At 46.5% G+C, this 14,373-nt stretch overlaps 1 protein-coding gene and 1 long non-coding RNA gene across 3 annotated transcripts in view; one reads left to right on the top strand and one right to left on the bottom strand.

Moving 5' to 3' along the window:
- Window positions 1-2,868: 2,868 nt before the first annotated feature.
- Window positions 2,869-14,373, top strand: part of SSR2 (signal sequence receptor subunit 2) — a 12,333-nt gene continuing 828 nt past the window's right edge. The window contains exons 1-5 of one of the 2 annotated variants that reach the window (XM_035279577.2): window positions 2,869-2,917; window positions 3,646-3,800; window positions 5,392-5,490; window positions 8,381-8,489; window positions 12,033-12,110. In XM_035279577.2, the coding sequence (XP_035135468.2) occupies window positions 2,909-2,917; window positions 3,646-3,800; window positions 5,392-5,490; window positions 8,381-8,489; window positions 12,033-12,110 (450 nt within the window). In that variant the 5' untranslated portion in view covers window positions 2,869-2,908. Of the gene's footprint in view, window positions 3,294-3,645; window positions 3,801-5,391; window positions 5,491-8,380; window positions 8,490-12,032; window positions 12,111-14,373 lie in introns of both variants that reach the window. The other variant, XM_035279578.3, reaches the window with a different exon arrangement.
- Window positions 13,698-14,373, bottom strand: part of LOC118149185 (uncharacterized) — a 19,805-nt gene continuing 19,129 nt past the window's right edge. The window contains exon 4 of the long non-coding RNA XR_013529426.1: window positions 13,698-13,830. This is a non-coding gene — a long non-coding RNA (uncharacterized LOC118149185). The remainder of the gene's footprint in view (window positions 13,831-14,373) is intronic.

Below are 14,373 nucleotides of genomic sequence, written 5' to 3'. Positions count from 1 at the left end.
GCCAGGCAAGGTGACTCACACCTTTAATCCTAGCACTTAGGGAGGCCAAGGTGGGCAGTTCATGAGGTCAGGAGTTCAAGACCACCCTGGCCAACATGGCAAAACCCTGTCTACTAAAAATACAAAAATTAACCAGGTGTGGTGGCAAGCACCTATAGTCTCAGCTACTCCGGAGGCTGAGGCAGGAGAATTGCTTGAACCTGGGAGGCAGAGGTTGCAGTGAGCCAAGATCACACCAATGCACTCCAGCATTTTTTTTTTAGACTGACTCAAAAAAAAAAATTTTTTTTTTTGGTAGAGACAGGTCTTGCTTTGTCACCAAGGTTGGTCTCGAACTTTCTAGCTTTAAGCAATCCTGCCTTCCAAGGTGCTGGGATTGCAGACATGAATCACCTTGCCTGACTTTTTTTTTGTTTTTTTAAGGAGCGTTTGACATCTCATTTGCCTTTCATTATGGTTAGGACTATAGGTCATCCTCCTTGAAGGCAGACACCACATCCTATTTTGTATCTTTTTTTTTTTTTTTAAAGATGGGGTTTCACCATGATGGCCAGGCTGGTCTTGAACTCCTGACCTCAGGTGATCCACCCACCTCGGCCTCCCAAAGTGCTAGGATTACAGGGGTGAGCCACCGCGCCCAGCTGTATCTCTTACAGTGACTATCGCAGTACTTGATGCATAATAGTTGCTCAACAAATGAATGCTAAATGTACAAATGAAAGAACAAGTGGGCTGGGAGCAGTGGCTCACACCTATAATCCCAGCACTTTGGGAGGCCAAGACAGGTGGATCACCTGATGTCAGGAGTTCAAGATCAGCCTGGCCAACATAGTGAAACCCTGTCTTTACTAAAAATATAGAAATTAGCTAGGTGTGGTAGCACATGCCTGTAATCCCAGTTACTCTGGAAGCTGAAGCAGGAGAATTGCTTAAACTCGGGGGTAGGAGATTGCAGTGAGCTGAGATCATGCTACTTACTGCACTCCAGCCTGAGTGACAGAGCAAGACTCTGTCAAGAAAGAAAGAAAGACAAGAAGGAAAGAAAGAAACAACAAGTGACTTGGATGAAATAGAGGAGGAAAAGGGTCAGTGTATAAGTGGGAAACCCAAGGATAAAGACATTTCTCTTCTGGATCCAGAAGTGGCTACTTAGTAAGGCGTTTGGACAGTGTGTGCTGAAGATATATTCCTTTTGGGTGTAGCAGAGTCTGAGAAACAAGAATACCCACACATTCCATCTTTCTGGTCTTGGAGAAATGGCTCTAGAAAGCAGTATTTGAGCAAAATAAGGTGGTTCATGTCTGTATTCTCAACACTTTGGGAGGCTGAGGCGGGTGGATCACTTGAGCCCAGGAGGTAGAGACCAGCCTGGGCAACATGGCAAAACCCCGTCTCTCAAATAAAATAAAATAATAAAAAATTACCCAGGTGGCCAGGCATGGTGGCTCATGCCTGTAACCCCAGGACTTTGGGAGGCTGAGGAGGGCAGATCACAAGGTCAGGAGGTCAAGATCATCCTGGCTAACAAGGTGAAACCCAGTCTCTACTAAAATACCAAAAATTAGCTGGGTGTGGTGGCACGCGCCTGTAGTCCCAGATACTTGGGAGGCTGAAGTAGGGGAATTGCTTGAACCCGGGAGGCAGAGGTTGCAGTGAGCCGAGATCAAGCCACTGCCTTCCAGCCTGGGTGACAGTGCGAGACTTCATCTCAAAAAACCCCAAAAACCAACCAGCAATATTGATAGTTACCATTTACTGAGCACATACATGTGCTGAGTACTGTACTTAGAGTTTTACATACATCATCTTATTTGATACTCTAATCTTTTGTGAGTGCTATACTTATCTTGTTTTAGAGATGTGGTAACCAATGCCTGTTCAAGGTTACCTAACCGGTAAGTAACAGATCTGGGATTGAATTCATGACTGCCTAACTTCACAGTTCATTCTCTGAACCTAAGGTCTACTGTTCAAAATGCTGTTTTGAGAAGTTTATCCGGCCGCTGATTAAAAAGTGCAGAGAGGCGGGGCGTGGTGGCTCAAGCCTGTAATCCCAGCATTTTGGAAGGCTGAGCCTGGTGATCACCTGAGGTCAGGAGTGGAAGACCAGCCTGGACAACGTGGTGAAACCCCATCTCTACTAAAAGTACAAGAAATTAGCCAGGCGTGGTGGCACGCGCCTGTAATCCCAGCTACTGGGGAGGCTGAGGCAGGAGAATCGCCTGAACCCGAGAGGCGGCGGTTGCAGTGAACCGAGATTGCGCCACTGCACTCGAGCCTGTACAGAGCAAGACCCTGTCTCAAAAATAAAATAAAAGTAAAAAGTGCAGGGAAAGAGGTAAGACCTAAAGGCTACTAGAGTAAAATCCACTTAAGTAGTCAGCAAGAACTAAAGTAGTTATAGTAGGAACGGAGAACAAAAGATCTGCTTTTCTGGCACTTCAAAGGGCTTCTAAATAAAGCTCAAGACTCGGTGACCTGCTGGATGTAGGAAATGTCTACGTGTCTCATCTGAGAATAGAAAACATACTGGTTGGAATAGCTTTTCTCTAATTCCTGCTTCGGCAGTACTAGTTGACATTTTACATATATGATCCAAATTTCTAGGTTTGCTAGTTTCTCGAAGCACCCAATCAGGTGCGGGTCACATATAAGCAGTGAAAAATCAGCTCGAAAAGCCCCCCAAAGAGGCCCGAACAAGACAAGCGTGGAGAACGCACAAAACCTCTCAGGAGCGCTCACAGCCTCTTCAGGAAGGAGGGCACTACAAAGGGAAAGCGCCTCTCCGAGAACTACAACTCCCACAAGGCTTGGGCGGAACACCGCGGATTTCCAACCAGGCTTATTTCCGGTCTTTCCGATGCTGACGCTCTTTTCCGGTTTTTGTGGCGCCGGAAAAGCATTGCTTATGCCCATGGTGAGTCCGGAGGCTTAGGGAGTCGGAGCGGGAGAGGCGAGCACCTCGTGTCCTCGAATCATTCCGTGGCTGGGGGTTAGCTCGGAGGGCGGGAAGAGCAGAGGACGCGCTGGGTGGAGGACATGTAACCTTGACAAGCGGGAGGGGAGCAGAGCTGACTGATCCCCCCTGCCCGAGGGACCCAGAAAGGGATGTGACGGGCGAGGACGAATGGGATGTCAGAGGATGGACTGGAGAGTCGGGTACAAGGATGTGAGGAGGACCCCACGAGTCCGCCGTGGGATCCCAGTGGACCTATAGCCAAGGAAGAGAGGACCAGAGGGAAGACTGCAGCTGTGGACACTCCTGTGTGAGGGAAAGCTACAGGCTCCTGCAGGTCCAAGATCGGCCGAAATTAGGCACCCCAAGAAAAGCCCTATTCTGGACACGAAATCAGGCATCCCAAGGAAAGCCCAATTCTGTACACCAGCCATTGGGCATCCCGGGGCTGACAGGAAGAGGGCAGTAGATGTACTGGTGCTTGGACCGGTTTTTCGAGGGCTGCAGGGTAAAGATGGTAGGAGAGTCTGGAGAACGGGTCTGCGCGGGTGGCTTATGGACCACTCTGTGGAAGGGGCTGCTGCTGCTCTGGTAGCATCGAAGGAGCTTTCTACGGGAGCGCTGTCAGGAGGATTTTGATGACTTTTATATACTTGGTTTGATAACTCACTTTACTTTTTTCTCTAAAGATGAGGCTGCTAGCATTTGTGGTGTTGGCTCTATTTGCTGTCACTCAAGCAGAGGAAGGAGCCAGGCTTTTGGCTTCCAAGTCACTGCTGAACAGATACGCCGTGGAGGGACGAGACCTAACCTTGCAGTACAACATTTACAATGTCGGCTCAAGGTAAGGAGGCCCTGGAGTTACAGATTAAGCCTATTTCTGGATACTTAGGTCTCAGAAGGGAATAGGGAACATATTGATGAGTAGTGATTTCCCTTTGGGACACTTCCCGCATCAGATATATTGAGTGAATGAATATACTTCGGGACCTACTTTTGGAAAGGAGGACATTCTTACCTAAGCTACAAGAAACCATCTTTCACGTCTTGGATTGGAAGAATTTTAAAGTACGAAAGTAACATGAATTGTGGAGAAACAGAGAGGAAGATAAAGGCACAGAAAATACACGATTCCGTGTTTCCTTAGGGGTTTAAAGTGTAGTCTTCCTGCTGGGCATGGTGGTTCACACCTGTAATCCCACCACTTGGGGAGGCTGAGGCAGGAGGATAACCAGAGGTCAGGAGTTCGAGACCAGCCTGGCCAGCATGGTGAAACACCGTCTCTACTAAAAATACAAAAATTAGCAGGGCAAGGTGGCGGGTGCCTGTAATCCCAACTACTTGGGAGGCTGAGGCAAGAGAATTGCTTGAACCCAGAAGGCAGAGATTGCAGTGAGCCAAGATCGTGCCACTGCACTCCAGCCTGGGTGACAAGACCAAGACTCTGTCTCAAAAAAATTAATAATAAAGGCTGGGTGCAGTGGCTCACACCTGTAATCCCAGCACTTTGGGAGGCTGAGGCAGGTCAGGAGTTCGAGACCAGCCTGGCCAACAAGGTGAAACCCTGTCTGTACTAAAAATACAAACATTAGCCGGGTATGCTGGCACGTTCTGGTAGCCCTAGCTACTCAGGAGACTGAGGCTGGGGAATTGCTTGTACCCGGGAGGAGGAGGTTGCAGTGAGCCAAGACTATGCCATTGCATTCCAGCCTGGGTGACAGAGTGAGACTTCGTCTCTAAAAAAACAAAAACTGTGTCATCTTCCTTCTTTCATTAGCCTAGAGCATTTTTGTTGACTTTCTTTCATTTTATTCCCTTTTTCTCCTCTGTATTCACTGTGTTCTTCTCCCTTCCTCCACACACAGACATGTTCATAAAGAGAAATTAAGGCAAGGATGAACTTGGACCCATTGCCTCCTGAATACTTGATTATTTTGGTGCTTCTGAGCAATAGAATCCAGTCCTTGACATGGATTCTTCAGTGAAACAGAACCAAGTTACTATATGACTCATATCTCTCTTTTGCAGTTCTGATTTTTTTTGAGAAGCAGGCAGGTTTGATTGTTTATTGCTTTAATTTTATTATTATTATTATTTTTTAGATGGAGGCTCTGTCATCCAGGAGGGAGTGCAATGGCGCAGTCTTGGCTCACTGCAACCTCTGCCTTCCAGGTCAAGTGATCCTCCTGCCTCAGCCTCCCAAGTAGCTGGGATTACAGGCATGTGCTACCACGCCTGGCTAATTTTTGTATTTTTTAGTAGAGACAGGGTTTCACCGCGTTGGCCAGGCTGTTTTCGAACTCCTGACTTCAACAGATCTGCCCACCTTGGCTCCCAAAATGCTAGAATTACAGGTGTGAGCCTCTATGCCCAGCCTATTGCTTTAATTTTATGTCCATTACTTACTAACCCTTTTTGTTTCCTTCATTTTCTAGTGCTGCCTTAGATGTGGAACTATCTGATGATTCCTTCCCTCCGGAAGACTTTGGCATTGTGTCTGGAATGCTCAGTGTCAAATGGGACCGGATTGCCCCGTATCCTCTTGGCACTGGGTGATGAAGGGTTGGGGAGCAGGGAGAGCCTTGCCTACAAAGCATCAAGGGTACTACAAATGGGCTGGATGTGTGTGGCTGTCTTCGCATCATCTCTCTGGATAAGATGGAGCAAGAGAGGTTGGTGTAAATTGTGTGAGCATGATTTAGAGTAGAGCTGAAGAAGGAGGATCCTGAGGTTCGGATTATAAGACCCTGAAACAGGCTGGACATGGTGGCTCAGACCTGTAATCCCAGCACTTGGAAGGCTGAGGTGGGCGGATCATGAGGTCAAGTGGTTGAGACCATCCTGGCCACCATGGTGAAACTCCATCTCTACTAAAATTACAAAAATTAGCTGGCATGGTGGCGCATGCCTATATATAGTTCTAGCTACTTGGGAGGCTGAGGCCAGAGAATCACTTGAACCCAGGATGCAGATTCAAACACTTCGAATCCATCTCAAAAAAATAAAAAGACCCCGAAACATACCTTATTGGGAAGATATCGACACTTAATTAAAAGAAATTTAGGGCAGGCACAGTGGCTCATACCTGTAACCCCAGCACTTAGGGAGGCTTAGGCAGGTGGATCACAAAGTCAGGAGTTCAAGACCACTCTGGCCAAGATGGTAAAACCATCTACTAAAAATATAAAATTTAGCCAGGCAAGGTGGCGGGCACCTATAATCCAGCTACTCTGGAGGCTGAGGCAGGAGAATCACTTGAACCCGGCAGAGGTTGCAGTGAGCTGAGATCGTGCCATTGCACTCTAGCCTGGGTGACAGAAGAAGACTCTGTCTAAAAAAAAAAAAAGAAAAAGAAATTCAGTGGGATGCTAGCATGAAAGTCTCTTATTCAATGAGCCTCTTATTCTCATCTCCCAATTATTTCCTGAATATTGAATTAGATGGTATTTTTCTCCTTGGGAATTTAAGCCAGGTGTGATGTCACACGCCTATAGTCCCAGCTACTTGGGAGGTATAGGTGAGAGGACTGCTTGGGCTTTGGCGTTCAAGGCTGCAGTGAGTTATGATAGTGTTGCTGTACTCCAGACTTGGTGACAAAGTGAGACCTAGTCTTTTTTTTTTTTGAGACGGAGTTTCGCTCTTGTTACCCAGGCTGGAGTGCAATGGTGTGATCTTGGCTCACTGCAACCTCCGCCTCCTGGATTCAGGCAATTCTCCTGCCTCAGCCTCCTGAGTAGCTGGGATTACGGGCACACGCCACCATGCCCAGCTAATTTTTTGTATTTTTAGTAGAGACGGGGATGGTCTCGATCTCTTGACCTTGTGATCCACCCACCTCGGCCTCCCAAAGTGCTGGGATTACAGGCTTGAGCCACCGCACCCGGCCAAGACCTAGTCTTAAACAAATAATAATTGTATTAGTTCATTCTCAGGTTGCCATAAAGAACAACCTGGGACTGGGTAATTTTTTTTTTTTTTTAATCAGAGGTATCAGTATTATTAACTATAAGGGACTGGGTAATTTTAAAGAAAAGAGGTTTAATTGGCTCACGGTTCTACAGGCTGTACAGCAAGCATGGCTGGGGAGGCCTCAGGAAACTTACAATGGCAGAAGGCAAAGGGGAAACAGGCACATCTTAGTGTCTGAAGCAGGAGGAAAAGAGTAAACGGGGAGGTGCTACACACTTTTAAACAACCAGATCTTGTGAGAACTCACATCATGAGAACAGCAAGGGAGAAATCTGCCCCCGTGATCCAGTCACCTCCTACCAGGCCCCTCCTCCAACACAGGGGATTACAGTTTGACATGAGATTTGGGCAGGGACACAGATCCAAATTGTGTCAATAAATAAATAAATATATATTTGGGTTTCTTGATGAGGATAAATAATGGTCTTTGTATTTGTTTGTTTGTTTGTTTGTTTGAGACGGAGTCTTGCTCTGTCACCAGGCTGGAGTGCAGTGGCACGATCTCAGCTCACTGAATCTTCTGCCTCCCGGGTTCAAACAATTCTCCTGCCTCAGCCTCCCAAGTAGCTGGGATTATGGGCACACACCACCATGCCCAGCTAATTTTTGTATTTTTAGTAGAGATGGGGTTTCACCATGTTGGCCAGGATAGTCTCGATCTCTTGACCTCGTGATCTGCCTGCCTCAGCCTCCCAAAGTGCTGGGATTACAGGTGTGAGCCACCATGTCCGACCTGACAACCAAAAAGAAGTGCTGATTAAATGACTATATATATATATTTTTTTTTTTTTTAAAGACAGAATCTTGCTCTGTCACCCAGGCTGGAGTGCAGTGGTGCAGTCTCGGCTCACTGCAACCTCTGCTTCCCGTGTTCAAGTCATTCTGCCTCTGCCTCCCGAGTAGCTAGGACTACAGTTGCATGCCACCACACCCGGCTAAATTTTGTATATAGTAGAGACGGGCTTTCACCATATTGGCCAGGCTGTTCTTGAATGCCTAACCTTGTGATCCTGGCCCATGACTATAATTTTTTATTCATAACATATATTGCTTTGGAAGTTTACTTCAAAAACCATGACACCAAATATAACACAGGCCCCTTAAAATTTACCTGGAAAGACAACCTGTAATACCATAAACTTCAAACTTAAAAAAAAGAAGCTTAGGCCAGGTATGGTGGCTCATGCCTGTAATCCCAGCACTTTCGGAGGCCAAGGCAGGAGGATCACTTGAACCCAAGAATTTGAGACCAGCCTGGGCAACAAAGTGAGACCCCATCTCTCTCTCTCTTTTTAATATTAAAAAAAGTACATTTTAAAAAGAAGCCTATGTTTTTTCATTCCTGCATGAGATCAGCACTTACTGGCAACTGTTTTGTGAATGGTTTAGTCCACAGGTTGAAAGACTGCTACAATCTTAGCTTCATCTCTTTCCCTTCCTTAACTCTTTGGCCAGTGCTAGCAATGTCTCCCACACCGTGGTCCTGCGCCCTCTCAAGGCTGGTTATTTCAACTTTACCTCAGCAACAATTACTTACCTGGCCCAAGAGGATGGGCCCGTTGTGGTGAGTTGCCCAAACTCTTAGCTCGATGGAATTTGGATCTGCCTTCCCTTAAAATCTCTTGTGGTGGCCGGACGCGGTGGCTCACGCCTGTAATCCCAGCACTTTGGGAGGCCGAGGTGGGTGGATCACAAGGTCAAGAGATCGAGACCATCCTGGTCAACATGGTGAAACCCCGTCTCTACTTAAAATACAAAAAATTAGCTGGGCACGTGCCTGTAATCCCAGCTACTCGGGAGGCTGAGGCAAGAGAATTGCCTGAGCCCAGGAGGCGGAGGTTGCGGTGAGCCGAGATCGCGCCATTGCACTCCAGCCTGGGTAACAAGAGCAAAACTCCGTCTCAAAAAAAAAAAAAAAAAATCTCTTGTGGTGGGGATGGGAGGGGAATGAAGAAAGGTTGGTTAATAGATAGAAAAATACAGTTAGGGCTGGGCGCAGTGGCTCATGCCTGTAATCCAGCACCTTGGGAGGCCAAGGCAGGCAGATCACCTAAGGTCAGGAGTTCGAGACCAACCTGGCCAACGTGGAGAAACTCCATCTCTACTATAAATACAAAAATTAGCTGGACATGGTGGCAGGCGCTTGTAATCCCCGCTACTTGGGAGGCTGAGTCAGGAGAATCACTTGAACCCAGGAAGCAGAGGTTGCAGTGAGCTGAAATCGCACCACTGCACTCCAGCCTAGGGGATAGAGTGAGATTTCTTCTCAAAAAAAAAAAATACAGCTAGAAGGAATAAGACCTAGTGTTCGATAGTTCAGTAGGGTGACTATAGTTAACAGTAATCTAATGTATATTTCAAAATAGCCAGATGAGAAGCATTTGAACATTTCCATCATAAAGTAAAGACAGGGCAGGGTGGGCCGGGTGCAGTGGCTCAAGCCTGTAATCCCAGCACTTTGGGAGGCCGAGGTGGGTGGATCACGAGGTTGGCAGATCGAGACCATCCTGGTCAACATGGTGAAACCCCGTCTCTACTAAAAATTACAAATAATTAGCTGGGCACGGTGGCGTGTGCCTGTAATCCCAGCTACTCAGGAGGCTGAGGCAGGAGAATTGCCTGAACCCAGGGGGCGGAGGTTGTGGTGAGCCGAGATCGCGCCATTGCACTCCGGCCTGGGTAACAAGAGTGAAACTCCGTCTCAAAAAAAAGACAGAGCAGGGTGTGGTAGCTCAAGCCTGTAATCCCAGTACTTTAGGAGGCTTGAGGCAGGTGGATTGCTTGAGCCCAGTAGTTGGAGACCAGCTTGGGCAATATGGTGAGACCCCCCATTTTAAAGAATTAGCCGAGCATGGTGTATGCCCCTGTGATCCCAGCTACTCAGGAGGTTGACATGGGAGGACTGCTTAAGCCCGGGAGACTGAGGCTGCAGTGAGCCATTATATTGGCATTGCACTCCAGCCTGGGTGACAGTGAGACCTGTCTCCAAAAAAAAAAAAAAAAAAGATAAGTGTTTAAGGTGATGGGTATCCATGTAAAAAGTATAGATTCTAAAACAAAATCTCTTACAGAAAATTTCCACAGTAGCTACTAAATTCTGAGGGAGGTAATGTTAACCAGACACTTGGTATTGTCCTAAGGAAGTATGTTCAAATTAAAGTTCTGGACTAGAGTGACTGAAATGGATGGGAGACATGTACCATAGCCTTCCCCTCCTCTTCATTCCTTCTCTCTTTTCATCTGGAATGTGTCATTTGCTGCCTGCTGATGTCCTTGCCTTTCCAATGTGTGTCTTCTCTGCCACTGTCAGATCCTTCCCAGTCTCCACTGTTACTCTCTCCTTTCCTTGCTTAGATTGCTCCTGCTTATGGCATTCTGCCTCTCACTGCAGCCCTCCAATAGTCTAGCTATTCTCTGCCTCCAGCCTTCTCTCCCACTCTGCCCATACAGACCCTGCATCCTAATTAGGCCAAGCTCCTTCCCACACCTTCTCCCCCAACTTAGTCCTTACTCTTTCCTCTGTGCCTTTGTTCTGTTTGAAGTACTCTTTTCCCTCCACTCCATTACATGTGAAGCCTTCTCAAGACCCAGCTTTGAGTAGTGTCTCCTTGTTTTCTGTTTTCAATTCAGATTGCTCTTTGCTATTCTTTCTTGAGACAGAGTCTCACTCTGTTGCCCAGCCTGGAGTGGCAGTGGTGCGATCTCAGCTCACTGCAACCTCTGCCTCCCAGGTTCAAACGATTCTCCTGCCTCAGCCTCCTGAGTAATTGGGACAACAGCTAATTTTTTATATTTTTAGTAGAGACAGGGTTTCACCGTGTTGGCCAGGCTGGTCTCGAACTCTTGATCTCATTATCCTCATTACGGTTGTGAGCCACCTCGCCTGACCGCTCTTCGTTCTTTCATCAACATTTATTGACTGCATCTAAACTTCTGTAGCACTTACAGTCTTGAACATTTAATCACTATCTTCAGGAGTTTGTTTCTTATGTATAGATCTTCCCTCTTCCCACCCAACACCTTCCAATTTAATTTAAATTCCTTGAGACCAGTGACTGTCTTAGATTTCTGTTTCCCATATATGATAGAAACTCAGTAGTTAACAGTGTTTTGACTGATTGAGGTAAAGGTCAACAGACTTTTAGGAAGCCCCTGAAATGTGCCAGACTCTGGGGAATACCAAGAGTATTAAGATACTGTCCAGGCCCTCAAAAAACTTAAGTCATAAGTGTATAAATTTATGAAGCTAAAATGTATGATGTCCATACAAGCAGGGCTATAGGCTAATTAGTACATAGTAGGGAAGGGACTTAACACAGTCAACCATAGAATGGAAAGAACTAACACTCAATGCACCTTCTACATTTTCTTTTTTCATAAACTACATGGAACCCTATTCTAAATCTAGCTGTGTTTTCACATCCTGTATCATTTTTGCTTTCAGAACCAACCTCAGGACTCTCTGGTTCTACCTGGTAGTTGATGGGTTAATAAACATAAAATCAAAGGCCCAGCTGCCACTTTAGAATAAAGTTGTTTGCAGTGTGCTCCAAACTCTTGGCCTCCTCTCCAAGGGAAAGGAATGTGGGCCAGACTCAGCCTCTCCTCTAGTAATGTACATTTGGGTAGGGCTTTCTACTTCACTGTATACTTCTGCTGTTTCATTTGAGCCTCACATGAACTGTGTGAAGTAGAGTCTGTTTGCTGGAGGAATAAGTAAATGAGTCGCAAGGGTGAGTCATTCCATTGCACACCCTGCCCTGTAGAGGGGCCAGTGGTGGTGAGCAACTTCACTCTTTCCAGAGTCTGAGGCTCAGACCGAAGAATTCGGCTTTAATTTCAGTTGCATACCTGGCCTACCCTGTTTGCTAAATGTTCACCAAGGGGTATTTCTTAGGTCTTCTGGCTCCTGTGTACTCCTCTTTACAACACACTAAGAGAGAATCATCCAGCTCTCTCTAGCCAAAAGCTTTCCCTCATCTTCTTGAAGTTCTCCTGAGCCTTTGAGAACTAAGAATCTAATGCATAGAATTGGGTTGGTTGGGACCGCCCTTTTTCAGATTAGATGAGGAGCCTTGCCTTAATGTCCTTCTTTTCTTCTTTTCAGATTGGCTCCACCAGTGCACCTGGACAGGGAGGAATCCTGGCTCAGCGGGAGTTTGATAGGCGATTCTCCCCGCATTTTGTAAGCTTTGTAGTGTTCTCTCTTATCAGTCCCTTGGTGTGAGAATACCCTTTTTGTTCTGGACCCTCCTGGCTTCCATGGACTTGTTTTGTTGGTTGGTTCTTGCCCTGTCTCTCTGTTTTTCGGTGACTGATATAGATAGTATCAAATAGATTGATTTAGCCATGTCCAGAGGTTTTTGCGATGAGATCACAGTTGCCAAAATCATAAAACTGACTTGAGTAGAGTCCCATCTTTGAGTACAGACCCATCTTAGACTCCTGGATCTATTTTGGGGTTTAAAAAATAACTGGTTAGATTCAGAGGGTCCTAGATCATTGAGTAGGTTAAGTGTGAACTTTATTGTGGTCTAGTCTAGGCAAGAATTTTTTGAAGATTTGCCTAAAGCACTGAATGCAGGAATTCATTCAGTGAGTAAGTATGATGTTCCAAATTATGTGCTCATTCTATGCTCTGCTTTGGAGAAACAATGATGAATAAGACACAGTCCCTTCCATTAAGGATCTTACAGGCTGGCTGGGCACCATGGCTCACGCCTGTAATCCCAACACTTCGGGAGACAGAGGCGAGAGTACCACTCAAGTCCAAGAGTTCGAGGCTGCGGTGAGCCATGATCACACCACTGCCCTCTAGCCAGGGTGATAAAGCAAGAAGCTGTCTCTAAAAATAACAAGATCTAGGAGTTGCAGTGGCTCAGGCCAGCTGTCCTGGCACATGAGGAGGCAAGGCTACGTGTTCGAGGCCAGCCTGGGCAACATAGAAACCTCTCATCCATTAAAATAAAATTTAAAAATTAAAAAAAAAAAAATAACAAGATCTTAGGTTGGGCGTGGTGGCTCATGCCTATAATCCCAGCACTTTGGGAGGCTGAGGTGGGCGCATCACCTGAGGTCAGGAGTTCAAGACCAGCCTGACCAACATGGAGAAACCCCGTCTCTACTAAAAAAAAATACAAAATTAGCCAGGTGTGGTGGCGCATGCCTGTAAATCCCAGCTACTCAAGAGGCTGAGGCAGGAGAATTGCTTGAACCCAGGAGGCGTGGGTTGCGGTGAGCCGAGATTGTGCCATTGCACTCTAGCCTGGGCAACAAGAGCAAAACTCCACCTCAAAACAAACAAACAAACAAAAAAAATCCAAGATCTTATGGGCTCATAGAGGACTCAAAATAGGTAAATGGGGAAAATGCTGTGATAGAGGTGATATGCCAGGTGCTGGAGGAACATGCAGCAGGAACATCTAACAAGAGGTAAGGAAGGGCAAGAGAGAGCAGCCAAGATTGAGAAAAGAATGGTGTGATTCAGGAATGGCAAGTAGTTTATTAAGGCTGAAGGGCAGAATGTGAGGTGGAGGAATGAGAAAGAGAGGGCCTGACATGCAAACAAGGGCTGTATCGACGGAGGCTTGACTATCAGGGGCAGGACTAGGGGGGCATCTCCATTCTCCAAGATTGACTGGAACAGAAGCTTCTCTTCCAGTCTGGTTTGGATCAAGTGAGTCCTTTGGCTTCACAGCTTGAAAGATTGGTCTTTAGTGAGCCATTCTGTATCAGGATTGGTCAGAGAGGGACCTTCCTGGCCAAAGTTCTGCTTAAAATTTGTGCTGAGTTGGCAGGGCATGGTGGCTCACACCTGTAATCCCCGCACTTTGGGAGGCCTAGGCAGGTGGATCACAAGGTCAGGAAATCGAGATCGTCCTGGTTAACACGATGAAACCCTGTATCTATTAAAATACAAAAAAATTAGCCGGGTGTGGTGGCGCATGCCTGTAATCACAGCTACTTGGAGGCTGAGACAGGAGAATCACTTAAACCTGGGAGGCAGAGGTTGCAGTGAGCCGAGATCACGCCACTGCATTCCATCCTGGGCCACAGAGGGAGACTCCATCTCATAAAAAAAAAAAAAAAAGATTTGTGCTGAGTTAGGCCTGGTGGCAGGCACCTGTAATCTCTGCTACTTGGGTGGCCGGAAAATCACTTGGGCCCAGGAGTTTGAGGCTGCAGTGAGCTATGATTGTGCCACTGCATTCCAACCTGAGTATCAGAGTAAGACCCTATCTCTAAAAAAAATTAAAATTAAAAATTAAGAAAATTTAGGCTGGGTGTGGTGGCTCACACCTGTAATTTCAGCACTTTAGGACATCAAGGCCGGAGGATCACTTGAGCCTAGGAATTCGAGACCAGCTCGGACAACATAGTGATAGTTTGCCTGTACAAAAAATAAATTAGCCAGGTGTCCTGGCACACCCCTGTGATCCTAGCTACTC

This window comes from Callithrix jacchus, chromosome 18, assembly GCF_049354715.1.
Source record: "Callithrix jacchus isolate 240 chromosome 18, calJac240_pri, whole genome shotgun sequence".
Classification (NCBI taxonomy): Eukaryota; Metazoa; Chordata; class Mammalia; order Primates; family Cebidae; genus Callithrix; species Callithrix jacchus.
The sequence above is the reverse complement of the archived record's forward strand: the minus strand, read 5'-3'. Positions and strand labels throughout refer to the sequence as shown.